Source organism: Phaethon aethereus (genome assembly GCF_964289735.1).
Source record: "Phaethon aethereus genome assembly, chromosome: 8".
NCBI classification, from domain to species: Eukaryota; Metazoa; Chordata; class Aves; order Phaethontiformes; family Phaethontidae; genus Phaethon; species Phaethon aethereus.
Genome location: NC_138584.1, coordinates 33227215 through 33251711, shown reverse-complemented (window position 1 = coordinate 33251711; position 24497 = coordinate 33227215). Strand labels below are relative to the sequence as shown.

Below are 24497 nucleotides of genomic sequence, written 5' to 3'. Positions count from 1 at the left end.
CAGTAATGATTCTTTAATCAAAACTTCAATTCAACTGAAATGCCTCACTCTGATACACAGAAAGTCCTGAGGGTCTCAGAGTAGGGTTTCTGGTGAGGGCACAGGTGACCTAACCATGCCCACCGCCAAGGTACGCGAGGCTCGGGCTCAATTCCTCTTTGGGATCCATCGGAGCAGGACGTGGTACTATCCGTGCACCTACAGCACTAGAAGCTGTACGTACACATTGGAGCCCAACGCCCTAATCAATAACTCGATCACTCCTCTCCTTCCCCCGACGTGTCATTAATTTCATTACCAAATAGCTTAAACAGTTGCCTTGTTCTAAAAGACTGAAGCATCTGCCCTGTAACAACTACCCGAACTTGATCTCACCACACCCTGCTCACCCACACTGCATATCCCGAGTTAAGTCTGGCTCCTAGATCAGAAGATTTGGGGGTTTGGTTCATGTTGGGAGTGAGTATTTTAGAAACCTTAACATGTTTCACAAACTGGGACACTAATTCCTGGACTCAATCACAACAGCAGCTGTGCTGACCAAACGCCCCTGAGCCCAACGCTTCCCAGCAGTTCGCAGAAGCACCCCTTGTGAATTCACATGCACAACTCAAATTACCCCCTGCTGAGTCCAATTTCATTTGAGCATGCCCTTGTCAGTATCGTAAATAGGAATATGCTTGAGGAAAGACTTTTTGTTTTCCCCCCCTCCTCTCTCCTGCATTTCTAACAGCCATGGGGATGTCACACATGTACTGTAACCCTCCACCGTGTCCTGGCTCGCGTGGCAGTGCCGCATCAGCACTGCATGCTTCGTACAAACCTCTGACCGTGCTCCTTCTGAACCTCTGAAATGCAGCTCACAGAAGCAGGAGAAAAAGGGGTTGCAGGGTTAAAGCAAGCATGCACACACTCTTAACCGATACAGAGCCTCTCGGGGACGAGTCTGTGTGCCCTCTGCACTGAGATTTATCTATCTTTTGATTCCAGGAATGAGACAAGCACCTCACTGCACAGGCAAACTGCTTCTGTTGAGTCTGTGCCAAGGGACCGACCGCTCTCTTTCTGCCTTTTATGGCATCTGGCATTAAAAGAAACTTTCAAGTGAGCTGGTCAACATCACCTCCACAGGCAAGCTTTCCTCTTTAGACTGGAAATAAACTGAAAGGTATTCGTTAGCTCAAACCCCATACTACCTCCTTCTCTTGTCACCATTTCATTCGTTTCCAGTCATATCAGACCTCTTGGGAACCTGAGACTGCTATCTGTTTCTGCACAGATGTAGAGATTTCACAGCCCACGGCAACATGTTCAAGCCTTGGCCATCTTTATCCCAAGACATGTCAAAGCCAGCTCCAGCCAGGCCTTGTCTCCTGTCCAGGAGTCATGAATTGCTACAGTTGTGTGTTCCAAAAAAGAGAATCTCATGCCAAGTCTGAGACGCGAGTTTTTGAACGCCAGAACATCATGTGCTGAATCTGGCTACTAACCTCTGGGCAGCAAAGGGATTTAACGCCGCGATGGAGGAGAGCCACGCAGGAGGCTGGGGCCCTAAGCTCTCCCAGATGCAACTGCTGACTTCAGCTTGGCTTCTCTCGGCATGCCCAAGCACCGTGCAAAGGGCCACGAGCTGCGCTGGAGGCTGGAGAGCCAGCTCAGCGTCCCTCCAGCAGCTCTTGGAGAGATTATCATCGCTCTCATGGCTGCATGGCTGGGGCTGGAATCAAAGGCAGCAGCTTGTTATGCTGACAGGCATACTGCTCTGCAGCCGCTCCGAAACAGATGACAACCTGGCTTTTGAGGTCTCTCCCACCAGTAAAAACAGGAGAAATGTGATTTACCTACAGCATGAGAGTATGAGTTCCTCAAGACTTTTAAGGCACTTACTTAGGAAATGAGAAGACCTCTGTTCAGATTGAACAAAGCTTTTATCCCCACTGTCTCAGCCTCTGTTAAACCGGCCTCCTGTTAGTCCAGACTTTAGCGTCCTTTAAGCTGGTCCTCACAGCTCCCATAGCACTCCCTATCCCTCCTGTATCTTTTAGTTTCATCGGTACGTGTCTGCTGGGTCCAACAGACAAAGGAAGCTTTGCCCAGTGAGTCTGGCTGAAGTAGGCTGCATCTGACGCCTGTTATATATTTCAAATGAAAGCCATTTAAAAATGGTTCTCCTCCCAGGCTCCAGTTAACAATATTACAAAGTGGCAGCTGTAGGTAACCTGGATGCTGCCGTGACTTGCTAACTCTGTGTCCTGGTTTCAGCTGGGATAGAGCAGCAATTCCAGCCTCCTGGCCAACTCCAGTTTATCTACCGAGCATGACGTTACGTGATATGGAATATCCCTTTGCCACTCAGGTCAGCTGTCCTGGCTGTGCCCCCTCCCAGCTTCTTGTGCACCTCCCTGCTGGCAGAGCGTGGGGAGCTGAAAAGTCCTTGACTGAGTATAAGCACTGCTTAGTGACAACTAAAGCATCAGTGTGTTATCAACATTATTCTCATACTAAATCCAAAACACAGCACTATACCAGCTACTAGGAAGAAAACTAACTCCATCCCAGCCGAAACCAGGACACACTGCTTCAGCAGTTTCATCCCAGCGGCACTCACTGCAAAGCATCTGCAAGCCAGGCAAAAACCCCCATCTAAAACCAGTATGAACTACCGCCTCCTCCTCCTTTGTTCACTTCCTACTTTATCTGCCTACTTCAAGGCATTTTTGCATATTCACCCTCATGGATACCATCTTTCCAAGAAGTTTGCTCACAAACATCCAGCCTTTCTTTGCCTGTGGGTTTTGGTGGTTTGTGGGCAGTGAGGAGCGCTGATCTCCAGGGTGCTGGAGGGCTCTGAGGGGGTCTGGCACTGGCACGCCCTGCCCACCCACTGCTTTTATTTATCACATCCACCAGGAACTGTGTGTGATCCTGAGCAACTCAGGATGCTGAGGAGCACGGATGCAGTAGAAAAGCTCTGCCTTGGCTTGTTGTGGGTCCAAAGTCCACTCGGTGGCAGCATAAGACAAGAAGCGCTTCCACCAGCTGCTGGCTCAGGCTGCATCTGCAACTGCTCTGCTTGGTCTCTCCTCTCACCTTATTTAATGAGTTTTGTGGAGGAAGCTGCAAGCTGCCTGGCTGGTATGATCCCTGGGCGCCACTGTAAAGTGTAGGCATGACCTGCAAGCAGGTACTGTAGTCGGGGTAAGATCCACCTGTAGATTCCTAAATGCAGAACGGGATCCATGATCAACCAGAAGTTGAAAGAAAGTAAGTTTAAGAATTCATTTTTACTTGATATAGTAATGAGCTCTCAGCAGATATGAAAATATCTGAGTCGTACTCAATTGCTAAAGAGAGTGTGCAATTCACAGCAGCTCAGGCATGCAGCAATTCCTTGAGCAAAATGTAGGATTTGGGGGACAGTTTACTTTACATAATTCGTTTTAAAACAAAAAAAAAAAGCGTGCTTCTCACTGGTCACAGAAACCTTGGGCTATATAATGGCCTGGGCAAGAAACAATCCTTCAATCGACTCACTGGGAAATAACGTTATGGTGTGCTGTTTCTTAGTAGGAATATTTCAATACACTCCTGAACTTCAGATTGTGGGATTTTAGAGAGAGGAATATTTATGCCAGATATCATCAAAAGCGTGAGCATGAATCCTGGAGAGTAACTGTGCCGGGGTGCCCTGCAGAAGGTGACCATGCAGTGCCATTCGTCCCACGCTCTCCAGCCCCTTACTTCTGCGGTACTGATGGCAGCAGCCACTATCAACAAAGAAAGCAGGTGTCCAGACTCCAAAAGCACCCTCACAGCTGATGGGAGAAACAGCCAATGGAGACATGAAAAAAAGAAATTATTTCTCACCTCAGAGGCTTCATTTGCAAATGCATCGACTCTTGCCTGGGTAGAGTTATATGCCTGAGCATAATGCTGATACCACTGCTGAACAGCCTCCTATAAAGGAGGAAAAAACCTCTTCCCATTAGCTGTCTACTAAGATTACTTTAAATGAAAATTCTTATGGTCTCGCAGGACATGAGACTGAATTAAAGGCAAAACTCTCCAAGAAGCATCAAAACATATTTAACATCAGCGATAAAAGCTCAAACCAAACATTAAAACTATGTTAAGTGCTTAAAAGAAACACAAGGCACCACTGCCTTGGCAGCGGGTGCAAGTACAATGTAATTTCTGTTACATGGAAGGAACAGACAGTACAAATACAGCTGAATGATGACATGTGGCATCTCTGCACCTAAGTTACATAATTTGAGTCCTTCATGTTACTAAAGTTAATAGTAGTAACACTAATACTGCAATACTACTGATTTTCTTGAACAGTATTTTAAGGATTTGGGGTTAGGAACTACCTCCAGAAGACATCAAAATGAATTCAAAGCCACTGATCAGATCCAAACGAAATATTCAAGACTACGTTAGTGCTTACATGAAACACACAGCACAACGGCCCACAGGACACCTCTCTCGCTTCTCCGATCTGGCTAGCAGATGGGTCTGGCCCCTGGCAAACCGCCCTGCTGCAGCAAACACCGTGCAGCAACCCCGTCCGCTCCACCCCTCCTGGCCAGGGCGAGACCCTCCTAATACAAAACCTGATGCCCACCCGCACACTCGCTCTCTGTCCTCCAGACCCAACCGAGTCTCACCGCAGCCCTGCTCTACCCCAGGAACAACAAAACTGTTTGGTGCCTTGCCAGCAGCCTGGGAGAAGAGAGCTTGTTTCTGTCTCCCTGCTGTAGGACGAGAGGTCAGGCGACTCTGGGGAGGAGGAGGTGATGGGGACAGGGCAGGAGAGAGACAGACCTACAGCAGAGCCAGGGTGGGTGTCTCAGCGCACACCCGAGATTTTTATACAGACTACCTGACAGCACTACCATCCAGTTTTTGTATTTCATTTGTATACAATTATATTTCTACACAGACTAGTGATGACTAATGAAAATATGGAAATATTATTTCATAGAATGTCTCAATATCTGTGAAACTCAGTACTTGCTCTTAACACTACAACAAGCACTCTCCAGATGAGTGGCAGCCCTCCACCTTACCGGCCGTGTTCTGATCACCAAGTGGGGCAAATGGTGAAGAAATCCCATGCAACCAACTGGCAGAAATTGCAAAAATTCCCCAGGCTATGCGGGAACTTCTGTTAGACACAACATGCTCTTCTCTGGAATCTAGCCAAAGTTCAAGAAAACTTTAAAACTTCTTGTGAAGGGAAAGAGAAAAACTTCATCGTTTTGAAGACAGACAAAAGCCAAGCCAGAAGTAATTTTTTAGTTGCTTGCACTGAATTCAGGTTCTCAAGAGGCAATCTTTCAATGGTTATGATACTGCAGCAGGGAATGGATTGAGGCTTTTTTTGACTGGCATTAGATGTACTTTGTGCTAAATCTATTCTGTACACTGAAAGAAATAAACTATCAGTGAAGAGGACCTACAAGGTTCAATCAGAAGAAGAGCGTGGGCTTTGGTTGTAGGAAAGCCTAGGAACTGCTGGAGAGTGGTTCCTGATGTTGGGGTATGCTGTTCAACTCCATGCAGGGCTATCAGACCACATCTGTACTAAGAAGCGCATTAAGAGTACACAGAAAAACAACGAGCAACTCAGGGAGGGATCTCTGAGCAGATCTCTGCCAAAAAATCCTAATACCAGAACTCTGAGTGACAAACCTGGCTTCAGAAGAAAGCGCTGCAAAACAACGTACCTGTGTGTATTCCCCTTGCTGCTGAGAGTAACTAAAATAATTTTCCATTGCATGTTGTGATGTAGTTCCCTGAGACACAGCAGCATCCACGATGTTGTTCGAAAGTCCAGTCTGCTGCGGTGGACTAGAGGCTTTGCTGGCAATTGCTGTTCGTAACACAAAGAATACACGGTTTGTATAAACTGCACAAATTAGGTTGCAGTCTTGTTCAGCAATATTCTGGGATTAAAACAGAAATTTGCTACTTCAGACTAGGCTGTGATCAAAATTAATCAGCGCTCCTAATAAGGCTTTCTAGAAGTTTGTCTACATCAGTAAGCCCATTATCTCTGAAAATATTAACTATGAGGATAGATTACATTGCAATTTTAAAGACAGACAACAAGATTTCCTTAAAGATAAAGGTTGTGGTCGCTAGAATTACCTGCCAAACAGAATAACAATGTGCCACACTCTGGTCAAGGAAACTTGCAACTAAAACTGCTAAATGTTTGCTTACCTGGAAGACATATACCAGGCAACACACTTGCCAAGTTCAAGTAGGGGTTGGTACTAAGACGTATTTCTTTTGGTGGTTCTCCTAGCAACGAAGTCTGTTTTTTTAAGGGAGTCTGCAAAACAGTTGGACAGGTCAGTTTGCATTATATTCATACAACATTTGAGAGAAATAAGGTAAGTGTCCCAGCAGGATTTTGAAAACAAACAAACAAGCAAACAAAACCTCAGCCCTATAAAATGTAACAGGAAAACTTTTAAAATAAATACTAGGGACAACTATCTGGACACATTTTTCTGGTGAAAAAAGCCTGTACTTTTTTCTTGCCAAATAATTTTGTAGGAATGTTTCTCTTTAGACTGTAAGTTACTAACGGATATTAAAAACCAACCAAACAAAAGAAAATCATTCACATTCAAGTAAAGGAATAATAATCACCATAACGACTCCAGATGCCGGGAGTCAGCATTAAGTACATGCACAAGGCAAAATCATCTCTTTACACCCAAAATCACGAGTAAATAAAGGATAAATGAACTCTGGTCTGGAGAGACGAACCTGTCTGCAATCTGCCATGAGGACACATCTTACAGATCTCTTTATGAGCCCTTACTTAAAAGGGGAAAATGTTTATGAGTGGAAATGAAGTGTCAGGACTGACTCTCTCCTCCAAACCACCAGAAGTCTTTCCTATGAGGGACCAAGAAGGCGACACTACCGGCTTACATCCCCTTAGCTTATGTTAGAAAAAACACCAGGAATCAGGATGAAGTAGCTATAGCAAGTTACACAGCTTGTCTGAAATACATAGCTCAAAGACACTTGTACAATAGTCTACTCTACATCTATTCTGTAAATTTTTTCAAAGCCCGTTAAGGAAAAAAAATTCCATTATTTTAATGGATTAATACTATTCTCAGTAAAATACTATTAATCAACTTTTCAAAAACAGTGAGACCAATTTCTAAACACAAAAAACTTCAACAGGGTGCCGAAATTCTTCACCTGGATGCAAAAGCAGACATTTAAGACAGTATGACCCTTCAGTGGCAGCATACGGACTGTGGCTGCCTTGTCAAGGAAGTGATTTTTGCAAACTGGGCCTTCTGTCTACTGATGCAGAAAAGGAAACAATTAAACCATCTACCAGGATTTCAAAAAAGAACTTTTCCTGATAAACAATATTCATGTAAATAAATGAGTTATCTAGTCTTCTAACGGTTTAATTACATTTCCTTTTAACTCAATGAAAAGCTGAAATAAAAAAACTGATTTTATACATGTATACACATACACCCTATGTATTTTACCCATGTGTATTTATACATAGGTAAAATCCGACTTCATTACAGTAAAAAGTGATTTAAAATTTAAAAGTGTACTTTCTGAAGTAGGACCAAATCTGTCAAAGCTGTCTAATAAAGGCAGACACCAATACTGTATATAATCTAACCACTTCAGACGCTTCAGAAAATAATGTTAGGAAAACACAGATCTGATCTGAATAAAGAACATGTTTCCTCATAAATGTAAAAGTATTTATGTCTCTTATAAAAAAAGTAAATGCATAGACCAAATTGCATTACTGACAGGACATGCTGAAAAAACTTCAATAGACCATTCTGGTTCAACTTAAATCTCCTCCCATCACCATCCAATAAAACTGATTTCAGGCCAAGAATATGTCAGCTATGGCTAAGAGGATACAGATTAAAAGTGAAGAATTTACACACATACACCACCTGGAAACCCAAAGGCCCTACATACCACCAGAACTGCTCCTGATTAGCCATGAAATTCAACCACAAGTTCAATTTTCAGTCTTGAAGAGAGACATTGCCCTCGAGATAATTTCATCATCAAATACTATGAGGCATACACATGGAAAAAAACACCCTCCAGCATTGTAAAAAGATTCCTTTGTTAATTCATTTGGACCACCAAAGAGCACTATTGTTCTCTCCCTATTATTCATAACTGAAATGACCTTAAAATGTCTCATGAATGATCCTGTGATCTAGCAAATTTTATAGCGAACAACTACAATAAGCAGTTGCAGTTAACTCTTAAGCATGTTAAAATAAAAAAGAGAAAATCCACACATGAGAAAAAAGAAAATATTTGTATTTAATGTTCCTTACCCCCAAACTTGTATCAGTACTTTTTAGTTGATTTTGTTGTTTGGCATGTCCAGCCCGCAAAGCTCCCGCAGAAAGATTTGGTAAGGTCTGATGATAAGGCTGTGATCCCGAGACAACTGCTTCGGTAGTCGATTGTTTGTCTGGAGCGTTATTTTGCCCTGGTATAGCTTGTCCAACAATGTGCTGATTCGGAAAGAATGGCAGCATGCCCATCCCTGCTGCTGCTGCTGCTGTTTGAATTGGAGTCAGATTAGATGCTGCAGTCAACCATAAATGGAGAAACTTTTCTGTTAGACAAGATTTATCAGTACATTTTGTTTGTGGTTTTTACTAAGTGATGAGAAAAACATTGAGATCTCTCTTTTGCAGCTCTCCCAGAACACTGGATTCTGACAATAGTTTTTATTCATTTACTATCCCAGGAGCAAACAACTCTAAAGCTAGAGTTCAAAACAACTAAACAACTCTAGAACAGAGCTAAAACTCTGACTTTTCTAAACATTCGCTATGATAATAAGTTACTTCGTGTTTCCTGTGACTTTCAAAAAACCCATGAACAACATCCTACAGGATCCTGTACTGGAATAGCAGGGAAAAAACCCCACCTCAACTGGCATTAGTAAAATTTGTTTTACAGACAAAAGATCTAGAAGTATTCTCCAAAATTAAAATCTAGACATTCAGAATAGGTTCCTTCCCCACCCCCCGTAAGCTTTTCCTTGCTCCTGGTTACTACCATTACTCAGACCACGTCTGTAACTGCAGCATACGTGGCTCGCAGTGGAGGAAACAAAAAAGACACAGTAAGCAGTATCACAACTGTTCTTTCCTCATAAAAATTGAGGGCATCACTGGCACAGAAATTTGCACTCAAAACTGACATCCGTCCCAGACTGGATGTTAACGCTCTATTGCTTAATGAAATGAATGCAAAAAACGTATTTGCGGTGCCTCTTCAGCTACTCAGATTTATCTGCTTTGAAACAACAAACCCCAAAATTTTGGTCCTAAATAAAAACGTATTCCACGTGCACTAAAAATGGTGGTAACTGAGCAAGCAGAATATTTAACAATCCACAAATATTCAACCAATGCCACAGTGTACTCTTTCTTCCCTGACAAACAGATGAGAGAAACGAGGCAATAAGACATTTCAAGTTTCTTTCCTGCTTAAACCAGCAGGTTACAGTTGATTATATAGATATATAACTCATTAACTTGCTTAACTATATAGCTATATAATGTACATTATTGTCTAGCTCTCTGCCTGCCTTACTGTGCAGTGATAAGGTTCAAACATATTATTGCTTTTGCTACAGTGGGGGAAAGTAAGGTGAATTATTCCAAGCTGAGCATGTCTACTGATTTGGTATGAAATAAAATGTCATTTACACTTAAGAGCTTCGCCACGGGTTCCCATGCCTGAACTCACTGGTGGCATTACCCCAATTCCCAGTACTGTCTGAAGTAGCATTGTTGGAGGTTCTCCCAGCAAACCCGGTTTCTATAAGGAAGAATAGAAAACTGCGTAAATGATTAAAATAATCTGTTTGTAGCTATTTCTTATAACTTTCACATTCAGTTAATCTTTTTAGATACGCTAAACTGTTAAATTATACTAGATGCAAAAAATTATTTGGTTTAGCAGTTATAAGAATGTCCAAAGACAGCTGAAGTTAAAGTGATGGCCTTACACTATTAGCCTGAATGTTTTCAATCTTCATCAGTTGCTGCTGTGGCAAGGGTAGGTGAGCAGGGCTCTGCAGCAGTAAGTTAGATGTGCTCCCCAGAATTGAACTCTGTGAAATTAATAAAAGAAGTGTTAGTTGACAGTCATGGAAAACAGTACATTCCTGAAACATTTTCAGATGATACTGCTTGAAGAAATTTCAATTAGTCTGAGTTAATACAGCAAAGGAAAATAACTATTTCCTCCACAGAACTAAACCTTCGCTTCATTCATAGAAAGTTATTTCAAGTTCATGTGACCTCTCTTCCACCTAGCCCCTTTTTTCACCTCACAACCACAAGTATGCTTTCTGATGGCTTTTACAGGATCGAGAGTACACTCCAAACACAATCCAGACGCCATCGCAGCCCCTGTGTCTAAGCCAACAGGGAAAGCTAAACGTTACTGAAGCCTCTGCAGACAGACTAGATAGCGGAGTTACCTACAGTGCCAGTAAGAAAGACGAGACACAAGGACTTCAGGGGATTACGAGCTGTATGAATGAGGACTTCACGGTTTGTTAGCATCTGCGTTGTGCCTTGCATCGCAATTCGAATACATAACCTCCGCCAAACATCTATACAGTCTACAGGATGCGGTTGTAACTGGCAGGGACTCTCATCCCTTACTTTACAGTTGCCAAACAGTTTTCCCCCCTTTTTAGTGGCAACTATCTACATGAAATTCTATTCCAGAACCATTAAAAAGCTTACAAATCACAGTGCCTACATCTATAAAATATTAGTATTTTCCAGTCAAAAAATTCTGGATCTGTTTGCCACTAGAATTGAGCCACTTAATCAACAACTGGCACCACGTTCAGACTCTGCTACTGGTATATTCAGCAGTATGTGCTCTGGCTAGCACAGTGGCTTCAATGTCCACTCTGGGACAAAAAAAACGCATTATGATTCATGCCAGTTGAACACAAGCTTGAAACTGTCTTTCTGGCAGCAGCTCCTGAGCATGATTTGCCAGGCAAAATATAGCTTGCTCTACAAATCTTTTTGTATAGCACTGCAAGAATAGATGTACAGGACACCGACTGTCAAATCATGATGAGTATAGCCTTCCTCATTTTTTTGAAATTTCCCTGCACAGGAAAGATCACCAAAACCAGGTAATGAAGATGGAACCCAAAATGAGGGCAGCTCTCTGGATGCATGGCTTTGCAGATTTCACGGCCTCCTGCAAAACACCTCACAGATATTTTCAAGCCTAGGTTATATCTCTGAGTTGTAGGATCAAATTCCCTAGGGAAAACCCCCTATAGTCTTCTGGACTCAGAAATGTGCAATACAAAACAAAAAAGAGCCATATCTAGATTAGTTATGCATCTGCTATTGTAACTGTCTCAGTGATTTCCAGTAGAAATTGTCCGGGGCTGTTTATTGACACCAATACCAGCGGTTGTTCCTTCTAAACTTGGGTTATGTCAACAAAGAAAATGTATTAGTTCAATGGCAAAACTAGAATTCCACAACTCAGTTGTAAAACTTTTCCACAGAGTGGAAAATCAGAATGGTTAGAACCCTCAAAAGAAAGTCTCCAGGTTAATAAAGATTTAATAAACTGCTGGATGACTCAGGAAGACACATCTCTCAGAAAGTTTAAAATGCATTATTTTGGCACATGATAACTGTAATGTAACAGAAATTAAAAGAAGAAAGTTGAAAGTCATGCTACCTCCCAGAGTTGAAAGATTACTGGATGAATAACTCATTTGTTCAAAGTCCCCTCTGTTGAATCTTTTTTTTAATCAATTATTTTATAATGTTGTGGCATAATCATCCTAAAAGTATTGTTTCCTCTCATTATATTACTTTACAAAACCTTGACTATAAAACAAAAACAAGATACACAGGATGCTGAATCAGTGTGTGACTGGAGAAGCAGGGAGAGAGTCGAGCTAAGATGCTCTCTGTTCCTGTATCTTGTGACAATACTGATTTTCAAGACAAGAAAAATAGTGACCTGGTTCTCTGGCTTTAGAGAATACTCTGAAATAAGTCACTGAATAACAGATAAATGTGCCTAATAGAAGGAATTGGGATAATCAAATCACTGTCAATAAAATTCAGGCTATTAGACCAGGTTTGGAGCTAATTAAATGACAGGAAGCTGCCTGGAAGAGAATTAGACTTGTCTCTTTGGAGAGGAAACACTATGTTGTTTGGCTGCAGCACTCTTAAACCTAAAAACATTGCATCATCATCAATCACACTGTTAACTGTGTAAAACATGCCTGTCTCCAGCTGTGATTAGAAAACATTCACATTGCCTTCCAAGGAAGCATAGACTCTCCAAGACTGAAGAGAGAGCAGCAGTAACTAAATATACCAATTGAAAATGTCATTTAAATAAAAGAAGTGCAAGCAAAAAATGAGGTATTTTGTCATTGTATAGGACAAAAGCAACTCATTTGATGGGGCAAAATTAAGTGCTATTTATTCAAAATGAATTACATACACCTCCCAGTTTTTAGCAGGAAAAAAAAAGCTAAATATGCTTAACATAAGGCGTATCTTTGCATCTTAATTTGGTCTTTTTTAAGATCCGTAAGTCTGTGTTTGCCAAAAGAACAGCAGAAATAAGAACCAATACTTAAGGGGATTTTATTTTTTAAATGGGAATTTCTGAAACATCAGAAATAGTAAGTCAAAGTGATTGACTCCAGTCTCTCATGGGTACTCATGAAAATCCCTGCCATGAACACTAAAGGCAAATTTTGGCTCCTGGCAGAGCTGGAGAAATCTCTGACAGAACCTCAATGCAAGGTGGAGGCCAGGCAGGCTGCTGGCCAAATGAACTGCTGCAGGAAGGAGTTCTGGTTGTGGGTGCTACTCTAGCGTGTTCTCATCACCAATTTCTAGGGCAAACTCATCCCAAATATCCTTTACAGTATCTTTCAGAAATTCTGGTGTGTCCATATGGAAGTCATATCAACTTTAAAGTGAATTACAAATACTCCGAGAACACTTTAAACAGCTTATAACCTTGTGGTTATGACTAAGAAGTAACATCTGCAGATTATATTTTTTATGGCATATATAGCTTTAAAATGAAGATAAGGATGCTAAGCTTCTTGGCTTGGATGAGATAAAACAATCAAGTCTCTACAGGAAGTGTGTATGAGCAGCTCCAAGAGAAATGGATGTGCCATGCTCCTTAAGCGCTAATTTAAACACAATTTTTTTTTTTGCCAGTAATGGCAAGTTGTCTCTACCTCGGCAGGTGTTAGCAAATCAAAAGCTCAGTTAAGATAAAATAACTCATGGAGAGTAAGCACAGTCTGCTCTTACATGCCCATAGGCATCTCATAATAAAGTGCTTTTCTTAAAGACAGCGTTAACGAGAACACTCGATTTTAGCTGTAATTTCTTAAAACTTTGAGAATATTTTTCATGCTAAGATCTCCACAAATACGTATTTTGACAAAAGGTTTTTTGTCACATACCTGATGAACTTTATTCAACTGGAAAAAAGGTGGGCCAACTGCTGAATTTATAAGGTGAGGTAAACCTGCAGATGCTCCAAGACCTGCTTTAGAAACACAAAACAAAGTTGCAGTGTTTTCTAAGTTAGGCAAGTAAAGATCTTTAAAGAGTTATTCTATACTTTTCAGATTTGGTTTCCACAAAACTTTGCCATATACTGAAGGTGACTATAATGAAACCTTTCAATACACCCGGCTTTGACCTGCAATTAACAGCATATTCGAGATCAAATGTACTTTCATGGACTTCCACTAAAGCTGAGAGTTTTGCTCAAAGATGCAGAAATGCCTGCAGTTGTCTGAAAGACCACAGCACTATCTAAAGTGCTTTGAAACTTCAGTATCAGCTAAAGTGTTTCTTCTCTGAAGTGTTCACTTCACACACAATTTCTGTTTATCTTCTGTCAGTAGATTGTCACATACTCTTAGCTGTCCCCCACTTGACTCTTCAAATTACCTGTTCTCATGTTCCTAATACTTTCACCATTTGAAATGTGATAAGATTGATTTTAATATGTTTATTCACATCCATCCTAATGAGAAGGCAGAGGCGTGTTTTTGGCTAATGCTGTTACGAAATACTGTGTACGACTACGATACCATCCAAGTGAACAAACACTTCCATTGGAAACAATAGGAGAAAGACTCAGGCTGCAAAACTCAGATCTAGAATCAAATTTGAACTTGCAATTTTAATGATGTCTGCAAAAGACCTTTCATTTTAAACCCATTTCTAATGTAAACATTCAGAGACCAGAGAGTTCATGTGAGGGCATTTTTAGGTAACGCTAAATTTTACCCAGACATAATACCGTAGCAATGCATTTCTTGCTTTCACTTTCATAAAATGTGAGTCTACACAGACACACTGAAACAGTGTCTGCACAGATTCTGAAAATAGTACTCCTGCTCTCTCCTTTGCTGAAAGCCTTCTATCACTAAGAACAGGGCTTGGTTTTTTTTAAACTCAGTTTTAAAAAAAACTTACCAGGTTTAACAGCATGTCCACGCAACTGGGGCTGCAGCAGCATTTGCAACATTGCTGGATTATTAAAACTTTTCATAATCTGCACTGGATTTGGCTCTGGAAGCAAGCCCTTCCTATTGTTCCTCATCTCCAATTAAAAGAGATATAAAAATGTTATTATCAGAAGAAAACAAAGAATGTATTTAAACCCCTCAAACTTGTGTGATGGTAAAGCACATATTTCATTTTACACAGAAAATAACTTCAACATGTCCTTCCCCGTTTCCCACTCCTTTCCATGCTCCTTCTCCCTTGCCTAACAAACTATTCCCCCAAAACTTCAAGCGTATTATTTTTCCTGAGACACATTTCTTTTTTTTCCCTTAAACCAAGACAGTGTTATCAATAATGGAGAATATGAAAGGCACTATTAACGTAAACACTACGTACTACCTTATAATAGCACCACTCATCTCTTTTATAAAGACGTGGGCTAAAACTAGCTGAAGCAATGAGACTGTTCTGCTTCTACTTTTAAGACAGCATCATGTAACAACTTACCACATCTAATTTTCTAGGAAATAATTTGATAAGACATTTGGGTGTAAAAAGCTTTCTTCTACATCAAGCATGAAATTAAACTATTTCTCCTACCTTGAAATTTATCTTAAAATTGACAAATTCTTTCCTCTCTGTTGTAAACCAAGTTTTAGCTTGTCAAATGACTCCACTTACCGTTACTTTTGTTTCAAACTGGAAGAGTTGCTCATGCAGAAAATTAAAATTATACTAAAATCTCAGAGCTACGTAAATATAACTTTGTGATATCTTATGGCCATATTTCACCCTTTCTCTTTGCAGAATATGGCCATGCTCTTCCTAGGAAGGAGAGTGAATTGGGCTGACTAGATTTAAAAAAAAAAAAAAGCTAATGCTTCCAAAAGCTCGGCTTGTTTTCCTAACGCAAACCAGCTGAATCCCTCTGCCCCAACTCGTGCCACTCAAGGTGTATCAAACTCATTCTGAAAACAGATTTGCAAATATCTTACCATCCTTTGCGCCGCTATAAGTGCTGCTAACGTACTTCTGCCTGGCGCTCCCGGAGCACAGTACGACACCTGGACTCTCTTTCCTTTGATAGTCATGCCATCGGTGACTTCTTGTACTTTCTCAGCCTGCTCTGCAGTTTCATACTCAACCACCGCAAAGTCCCCAATACAACTGTCTTCATCCTGAGCAAACTGAAACAACATTTCACAATACAGTGAACAAAATGTAGAATTTCAGGAACTGCCTTACAATATTTTCACCTGTCCCTTGCAAAATACTTCGCAAACAGTTGACACCTTTTGTTAATGCCTACCCAAATCAGTATGTTTCTTTCTCAAACATGCTAGATATAAGATGAATGTCATATATTTATATGATATTTGGCATGTATGCTCTATCTACCACCTTCACTTCAATCTAATCTCATGGAGAACCTGAGCTATGAAATGTATTTAACACGTATTTTCGGAATAAAGCAGGAATGAGAAGGAAATTGTACATGCAGCTGTATGCTACAATAATTTTTATTTCTATTTTGCAAGATAAGGATTATAAACTAATTATTGTTCAGTTTTTAAGCCTACAATAATAAAAATGTCATTCATCAGACTACATGATAGCTGTTGAAACATGTAACAATGCAAATTCCACTGATATATACTGCCTTTTAGGAGAATATGAAGTCTGTGGTTCTCTTTAATGCCAAGAGAAGATGCCAGACTGATCAATCAAGCAGACTGGAAACCGGCTTACGTGTCAAACAATGCTCTGTCCTTTGTTTGCAGAGTTTTATAGCAGAATGAGCAGATTTAAATCAAACAAAAAAGGGGGTGAGAAGGGAGGGAATAAAGCTTAGGCAAAAACCTCCAGTCCCAAAATTAACAAAAATTATATACTGATATAATCTCTGATGTGGAAGAGAAATCTCCTCTAGATTTCAATCTATACAAACAACCTATTCCCAACTATTAGGTCCCACAAACTTACACTAACAATTGAAATACAAATCTCAAATATTTTGAAGAAAAAGAAGGTGGTCAGATGTTTAATGCCCCTGTTAAAGACTGGCTTCTGGGAAGAGGTCTGGAGAACACACATATTTTGATATATAAATACACACATAGATATGTATATGCTACGTATTTATGTGTGTGTGTGTCTATGGGGAGAAGCATTACATTTTGTTTTGACATCAGTTTAGCTGTACTGGTAAAGACCTGAAGTACTTGTGAAAAGAATGGTTTGCAGCTATGGAACATATTGTAGTTTCACGCACAGCTGAAAACTCCCTTAACATATCAAAGTGCAGGTACCAGTATTCTTGCAAACAGATCAGGAATTTTTAAACTTTCCGAGTAAACAGATACTGAAGAAAAGCCCTATGTCCCTATCTAGATAACTGTGGAGACCTCCTAGGGACAATTTAAAGTTGACATAAGACAGGAATGAGGTTTTCTGGTCCATTTTGTTGAAGCAAAGGACAAAACATGTTCCTGTAAGTCCTAAGAAATGCCATTCTTCTAAGATGAATGTATAAGTGCCTGGCTTCAGCTCTTCCTGACAGAACATTTCTATTGTCAACAGAGGAGAAGTCAAATTCATTTCGAGAAATGGTAACTTTGGAATAAAATGAAATAAAACAGAGTTTATTTCATGACTTCAGCTAAGAATTGTAGGTAAAAGATCATATTTAGATGAAGAAATAGGGCATCAGTTACCAGCAGAACTAAGCCATGAAAGCAGCACAAGACAGCTATGATACGTAAGTCATACCAGGAGATGGACAAAATCAAAGTGACCCTCCTGGAGGGACAATCTGAGTGCAGGAGTGGTGTGGTCTGGCCTTCTGGGCTGCAAGCACACGTTGCCAGCTCATGTCCAGATTTTCATCCCCCATGTCCTTCTCGGCAAGGGCTGCTCTCAATCCCTTCATCCCCCAGCCTATATTGTACTGGGGGCTGCCCCTACTCGGGTGCACGACCCTGCACTTGGCCTTGTTGAAGCTCATGAGGTTCACACGGGCCCATTCTTCGAGCTTGTCCAGGTCCCTCTGGGTGGCATCCCGTCCCTCAGGCATTTCAACTGCACCACTCAGCTTGGTGTCATCTGCAAACTTGCTGAGGGAGCCCTCAATCCCACTGTCTATGTCATTGATGAAGCTATTAAACAGTACTGGTCCCAGTACGGACCCCTGCGGGATACCTCCCATCACCGATCTCCATCTGGACATTGAGCCGTTGACCACTACCCTCTGGGTGTGACCATGCACCCAATTCCTCATCCACCCAACAGTCCATGCATGAAATCCATCTCTTTCCAATTTAGAGAGAAGGACGTTGTGGGGGACCATGTCAAAGGCCTTACAGAAGTCCACATAGATGGCACTGGTAGCTCTTTCCTTGTCCACTGATGTGGTCACTCCATCATGGAAGGCCACTAGGTTGGTCAGTCAGGACTTGCCCTTGGTGAAGCCATGCTGGCTCTCTCAAATCACCTGTCCTGTCCTCCATGTGCCTTAGCACATGACCTGTCCTCTATGTGTCTTAGCATAGCTTCCAGGAGAATCTGTTCCATGATCTTCCCAGGCACAGAGGTGAGGCTGACAGGTCGGTAGTTCCCAGGGCCCTCCTTTCTACCCAATGTTTCCCTTTCTCCAGCCAGCAGGGACTTCACCTGACTGCCATGACTTCTCAAGTAGCATGGAGAGTGTCTTGGCAACTACATCAGCCAATTCCCTCAGGTCTCTGGGATGCATCTCAATCAGGTCCCATAGACTTGTGTATGTTCAAGTTCCTCAGGTGGTCATGAATCTGAACTTCTCTTATAGTGGGAGGGACTTTGCTCCTCCAGTCCCTGTCTCATGGTCCATCCACTCGAGAGGTGTGGGAAGAGAGATTGCCAGTGAAGACTGAGGCAAAGAAGTCATTGAGTATCTCATCTTTCTTGTCTGTTGTTACCAGTTTGCCAGTCTTCCTCATTGAGGGGGATACATTTTCTTTGACCTTCCTTTTCTGGCTGACATACCTGTAGAAGCCTTTCTTCCAAGTTCAGCTCCAGCCATGCCTTGGCCCTCCTGACCTCATCCTTACACAACTGGGCAGCGTCCCTGTACTCATCCCAGGATACCTGTCCCTGCTTGAGTGCCTGTGCATGTCCTTCTTGCTCTTTAGTTTGCCAAGCAGGTCTTGACTCATTCATGCTGGTCTCTTGCCTTCCTTTCTTCATTTCTTACACCTGGGCATTGAGAGCTCTTGTGCTCTATGGAAAGCGTCCTTAAAGATCTGCCAGGTCTGTTCTGCTCCCTTGTCCCTGAAGGCAGTTTCCCAGGGGGTTCTATTGACTAATTACCTGAAGAGCTGGAAGTTTGCTTTCCTAAAATTCAGGGTCCTGACTTTACTCTTTGCTTGCCCCTATCCCTCAGGACTGCGCCTCCACCAGTGCATGATCACTGCAGCCCAGGCTTGATGTCAGCAATTAGCTCACTTGTGCTGGTGACAAACAGGTCCAGTATTGCATCCCTTCTGGTAGGGCCATCTATCACCTGGCTTAAGGAGTTATCCTCCACACACTCCAGGAGTCTCCTGCATTGCCTACAGCTCACCGTGCTGCTTTCCCAGCATGTCAGGGTGGTTGAAATCCCCCAGCAGGATGAGAGCCTGGGAGCACGATGCCTCCTGCAGCTGGAGTGAGAAGGCTTCATCAATAGACTCCCCTTGATCAGGTGGCCTTTTGTAGACACCAACCACAAGGTTCCCTTTGTTGCATCGGTCCCTGGTTCTTACCCATAAGCTTTTGACCTGCTTGCGGCTATTCCTCCAAGACAGCTCTTCACACTCAATCCATTTCTCGTCATAGAGGGCAACGCCTCCGCTCTTCCTTCCTCGCCTGTCCCTTCTGAACAGCCTGTAGCCATCGATAGCCACACTCCCATCGTGGGATTCGTCCCACCAAGTTTCAGTAATGGCGACGACGTCATAGCTTTCTAGCTTTCCAGTTCCTCCTGCTTGTTGCCCATGCTGCATGCATTGGTGTAGAGGCACTTCAGCTGGGCTGTCAGCCATGTCACCTTCTTAGAGGAACACCCCTTAACTCCTCTGAGGTATTTCACCGGTGTTCCCCTGTTGGCTCCTATGACCTCAGGAGCCCCGGCTCATCTCCGTAAGACTTCCAGTGTGCTGCAGTGTACCCAGCACATCTCGGAGCAACAGGCTGAGGGCCTATCTACCTATCAGTCTATTACACAGCGTGTTTATACGAGTGATAGGTAATATGAGAACATGCCAAGAATGCTTTCTTAGATATCTTTTTGACTGAGTGCCTATTTCCTAATTCAAAAGCATTACTGTTTAATTTCTGTATTTTATAGAAAGATGCATTTAGTGCCATTTACTGATACAAGGCATACACAAACAGATCCTCCTCACCTATACCAGATGTGACCCATGTACATTTAAGAAGGAAGGTAAAAGTCAATTTTTAAGTGCCTCTAACTACACAGTAGAATACTGTTTGTGAAAACCATCTTTATCAAAGCAGCCTGTTATTCTTTGAACTTCAGAATTTTAAAAGAATGTTGAAAAATTGTTGAGGGAGCTGATAACAGCCTCCAGATTATCTGACAGCTGGAAAAAAGCCCTGAAATAAAAGACTTTAAAAGAACAATCCGTTTAGCTAATTAAACAAAGATTGAGCAAGTGACTTGATTACAGCATTTAATACCTTCTTACAGGAAGAAAGCAGTAGGGAGCAAAGGCTCCTCAATCTAGTCATCAGTGAGGTGAAGCTGAAGACAGATACATTCTACTGACAAAACAGACACAAGTGCAAAATAACAAGGGATGGGCAGTTTCTGGAAAGAGTTACTTCCAATTTATGCATGTGCTGGTGTATTTGGATCAAGCAAGTATAAGGATGTACTTTAGCCAACCACAAATTAGTGGGGCTTGAAAGGAGCACTAGGGAAAATGTGGTGGCCTGCAGGTGGTCAGATCAGACAGCCTGATGGACCTTCCGGTCGTAGATGCTGAAAATCTCTGGTTACTTATCCCTGAAGCTAATCCCTGGGGAGACTTCAGAGATACTTAAGAAAAAAAAAAAAAACAAAACTGAAATCATACCCAACTGCGTGAATATAAAGATGCCTGTTTATAGTTTGTCATTTATGGTCCACTTCTATGAGCAACATTTTATTTATGGTCTAGTATCTCACAAGCCATGAAGATGAGAAGGAAACCTTTACACTTGCAAAGGCTAGTAAGGATCTACCTCTTCTACATGCTTTCCAAAAGATGTACCACCCCTATCACTAGCAAGCCCAGCGACTATAAGATCCCAAGCCTACATCTTCCTCAGTTAGGGGAAAAAAAACAGTAGATATTTGCAGGGATTTCTTAAATATATTCATTATATACATACATATACATTCTCCACCACCTAAACTGTTGCACTTGCGGTGTTCATACACCTGGCCTTCTTCACTGAGCAATAAAGCCATCATCAACGATTACTTTAAAAGCTAAAACATTTCTAAAATTATTTTCAATAAAATAAATGAGGAAGGGATGTCTTATAAACATTTTATTGGTGCTTCATGGGAGTGGTCTCCTGCAGAATTCCCAGATGACACAGACCAATCACTGCAAACCCATACCAATGAAGCATTTGTACCACATCATATATTGCAATGCAGATGCATAACCATCCACTACTTAAATGAAAAATGAAAGTACAAGACAACAAGCAGTGAAGCATGCAAATACAGAGCTACTTAAATCATGACCTTGCTCTTCCAAAAGATTCAAATTCAACATACCTGGCAGAACACAGGTTTATACTTTACTGAGAAAGCTTGGATCAGTTCTTTTGAATCAGCACAGTCTTTTTGAAATTTATCTACACAAAGGCACTTGGAGTGAATAAGATTTGTCGTCAGCTGGTTCACATCCATCCACTGTGCAAAGAGAGTGCTCTCGTCTAACTGTTTCCCCAGAAGTTCCAGTCTCGCCTTTGCAGCAGAGTCCTTCTTCATATATTCCACAAAGCCATAGCCCTTTGAATGGCCAGTAACTTCGTTATAGACCAAAAAACACCTCTCGACATTGCCATACGCACGCACAAGTTCTTCAAACTCTTCTAACGTAAATGAAATGGGCAAATTAGTAACGCACAGCAAAGCATCCGTTGGTTGGAGTTGCACGGATATTTCTTTTCCCCGAAGAGAATACTGGTGAAATTTCCGAATCGCGTTCTGAGCCTGCTCTCCATTTAACAGAGTAACAAACGCTGTAAGAGATCAAAAGAAGTTACATCACCTACTACAGCCTCTCTCCAGCTACAGATGTAATTACTATACCTCTCCCTCCCCCTAAAACCCACCAGTGTAGGTCACAGGAAAAGTAAGAGTTTGGGATTTACCCTGAAGATGCAATAGATAGAGAGATATGCTGTAATATACATTTTAAAATTTGACATTATCAACTGGACATCATCAGTAATTAAGTCAAAAAGTGACTATAGAAACACAGATACACACAACCTCACTACTTGTAGCACCACAAAGTTTTACATTTGGGAAACAAAAAGCAATTACATTTTATACTGAAGTCAACACATTACTGATTCTACTGAATTTCTTTGGGGTAGCATCCATAAATTCTCACTTTGGGGTTACTGGATAATTTTTAGGTAAAGCATTTCACACAATCACAGACTGGAAGATGTTAGCAGGGACCTCTGGGGGTCATCGTGTCCAACCCCCTGCTCAAGCAGGGCCACCCAGAGCTGGTTGCGCAGGACCATGTCCAGGATGGAGACTCCACAACCTCTCTGGGCAACCTGTCACAGTATCTGGTGACCCTCACAGCAAAAAAGTGTTTCCTGATGTTCAGAGGAAAACTCCCATGTTTCAGTTAGCACTTGTTGCCTCGTACCCTGTGAATTAAAGAGGACGTAACAGTCTACAGTGAACCAAGCAGATGGAAGCTAATTCATGTGTTTTCTTCCAGTGACCAGCTGAAGTGCACAGCCCAGGGCAGTCCCAGGCAAAAACTTTGGTTCATTTCAGGGAAAAAGAGACACAAGTCTCACACCTCATGCAGATACCCTCAGCATTGCCAGCCACTCGTGGACGCAGGCTTGGGCACTGGGACATGCCTTCCCTGCCAAAGGTGTGAAAGATCACCTTCAGAAAACCCAACAAGAGTCTTTCTTCCAGAATAGCCTTCAAACCCACAAACCTCAGCACCAAGTACCACTCAAATCTTTAAAACAGGGCAGTGGGTAGGACCTGCTGCTTTTAATTCTCTTTTACCCTTTGCTGAGCTGCTCTTCTTTACATTGATCCTAGAGCTACTTCATTTCCTCCCCCAGCACTACCAATTCTTGTTTTCTATTTCATTTTATTGTTTATTTAATTGTGTCTTCTCATTTGACTGCTGGAAAAGCGGTATCACATGGATGCAGCACCAACTCCAGGCACCAGCCCATGTCACAGCCAGCAGACTGCTCGTGGTTGTCCACATGACAAAGGGGTCAGTGACACGGTTGTCCTCAGACTGGCAGACGAGGAGTCAGGCAAGCGAAGGCTGAGAGGAGCAGGCACGGAAGGGAAGGCAAGAGGGCTGCCCACAGCAACGGCGGGTGACTTCTCTTTTGTTGCTTCTCCAGCCAGACTCCTGGAAAGGGACACAACCACACCACAGCTCCTGTCCGCTCACACCTCATCACTTGGCCAGAGAGCTATCAGTGCTCTACAGGACAGATAAGACAGCCCTGTCCTCTACCCCATGAGGGTCTTGCAGGGAGTTTCCCAAAGCCATGGGCAAAGGGAGCTCCCCAACCTTCTCGCCTGGGTAGCCGAGGGCTGGGACCCAAAGGAGATCCTGGCACCAGCCATGGTGATATCATGCCCATGTCACAGCAAGCAGACTGCTTGTGGTGCTCCACGTCACAGCGGGGTCAGAGACATGGTTGGCCCAAGACAGGTATAAAAAGGGCTGTGCCAGCCCACACTGGCAGATGAGGAGACAGGCGAGCAAAGACTTAGAGGCTCCGCAACACCTGCCATATCTGTACCCCATTATCATCCTATAGAAAGCCAGAAGGTGCCCACGATCGTGGACAAAGGTACAACCACACCACCCACCATATCTGTACGCCGTCCTCAACAAAAGGCGAACCAGAAGGTGCACAAAGCCCTGAGCAAAGAGAGAGCAGCCACACCACTCACTGAATCTCTACACCATCAAGGTCCCACAGGCAGCTCAAAGGAGCCCACAGCCGTGGACAAAGGGAGCACCGCAACACCCACTGCCTCTGCAACATGTCATAGACCTATAAGCAGCTGGAAGGAACATGCAGCCATTGACAAAAGGACCTCTGCAACACCCACCATATCTGTACACCATCACGATCACACAGCCAGACAAAAGGCATCCCACTTACAGGCAAAGGGATAGCTACACCACCCACTGTATCTGTACACCATCCAGGTCCCACAGGCAGCTTGAAAGGGCTTGCAGTCATGCACAACAGGCGCGCCAGACCACCTGTCACATCTCTACAATGTCATGGTCTCAGAAGCACCTGGAAGGACCATGGAGCATGGATAAGGGGACCTCAGCAACAGCCACTGTATACATACCCTGTCACAACCATACAGAGAGCCAGAAGGCGCCCATAGTTGTGGGCAAAGGAAGAGTTGCACCACTCAATGCATCTTCACCCCTTCCAGGACCCACAGCTAGCTTGAAGGTGCCTACAAGACATGATGGAGAAAGGGAGCTCCACAACAGCCAACCTACATGTACCCTGTCATGATCACACAGCCAGCCAGAAGATGCCCACAGCCCTGGGCAAATGCAGAGCTACACCAACCACTGTATGTGT

The 24497-nt window shown here is 42.6% G+C and overlaps 1 protein-coding gene across 1 annotated transcript in view; it reads right to left on the bottom strand.

Annotated features, from left to right (window-relative positions):
- Positions 1-24497, bottom strand: part of RAVER2 (ribonucleoprotein, PTB binding 2) — a gene marked incomplete at its 3' end in the record, with an annotated part of 41411 nt that overhangs the window by 702 nt on the left and 16212 nt on the right. The window contains exons 3-13 of the mRNA XM_082002722.1: positions 21424-21893; positions 15611-15802; positions 14583-14709; positions 13556-13638; positions 10064-10168; positions 9762-9873; positions 8370-8626; positions 6232-6343; positions 5733-5878; positions 3868-3957; positions 3091-3219 (exon numbers count right to left, since the gene is read on the bottom strand). Of these exons, the coding sequence (XP_081858848.1) occupies positions 3091-3219; positions 3868-3957; positions 5733-5878; positions 6232-6343; positions 8370-8626; positions 9762-9873; positions 10064-10168; positions 13556-13638; positions 14583-14709; positions 15611-15802; positions 21424-21893 (1823 nt within the window). The remainder of the gene's footprint in view (positions 1-3090; positions 3220-3867; positions 3958-5732; positions 5879-6231; positions 6344-8369; positions 8627-9761; positions 9874-10063; positions 10169-13555; positions 13639-14582; positions 14710-15610; positions 15803-21423; positions 21894-24497) is intronic.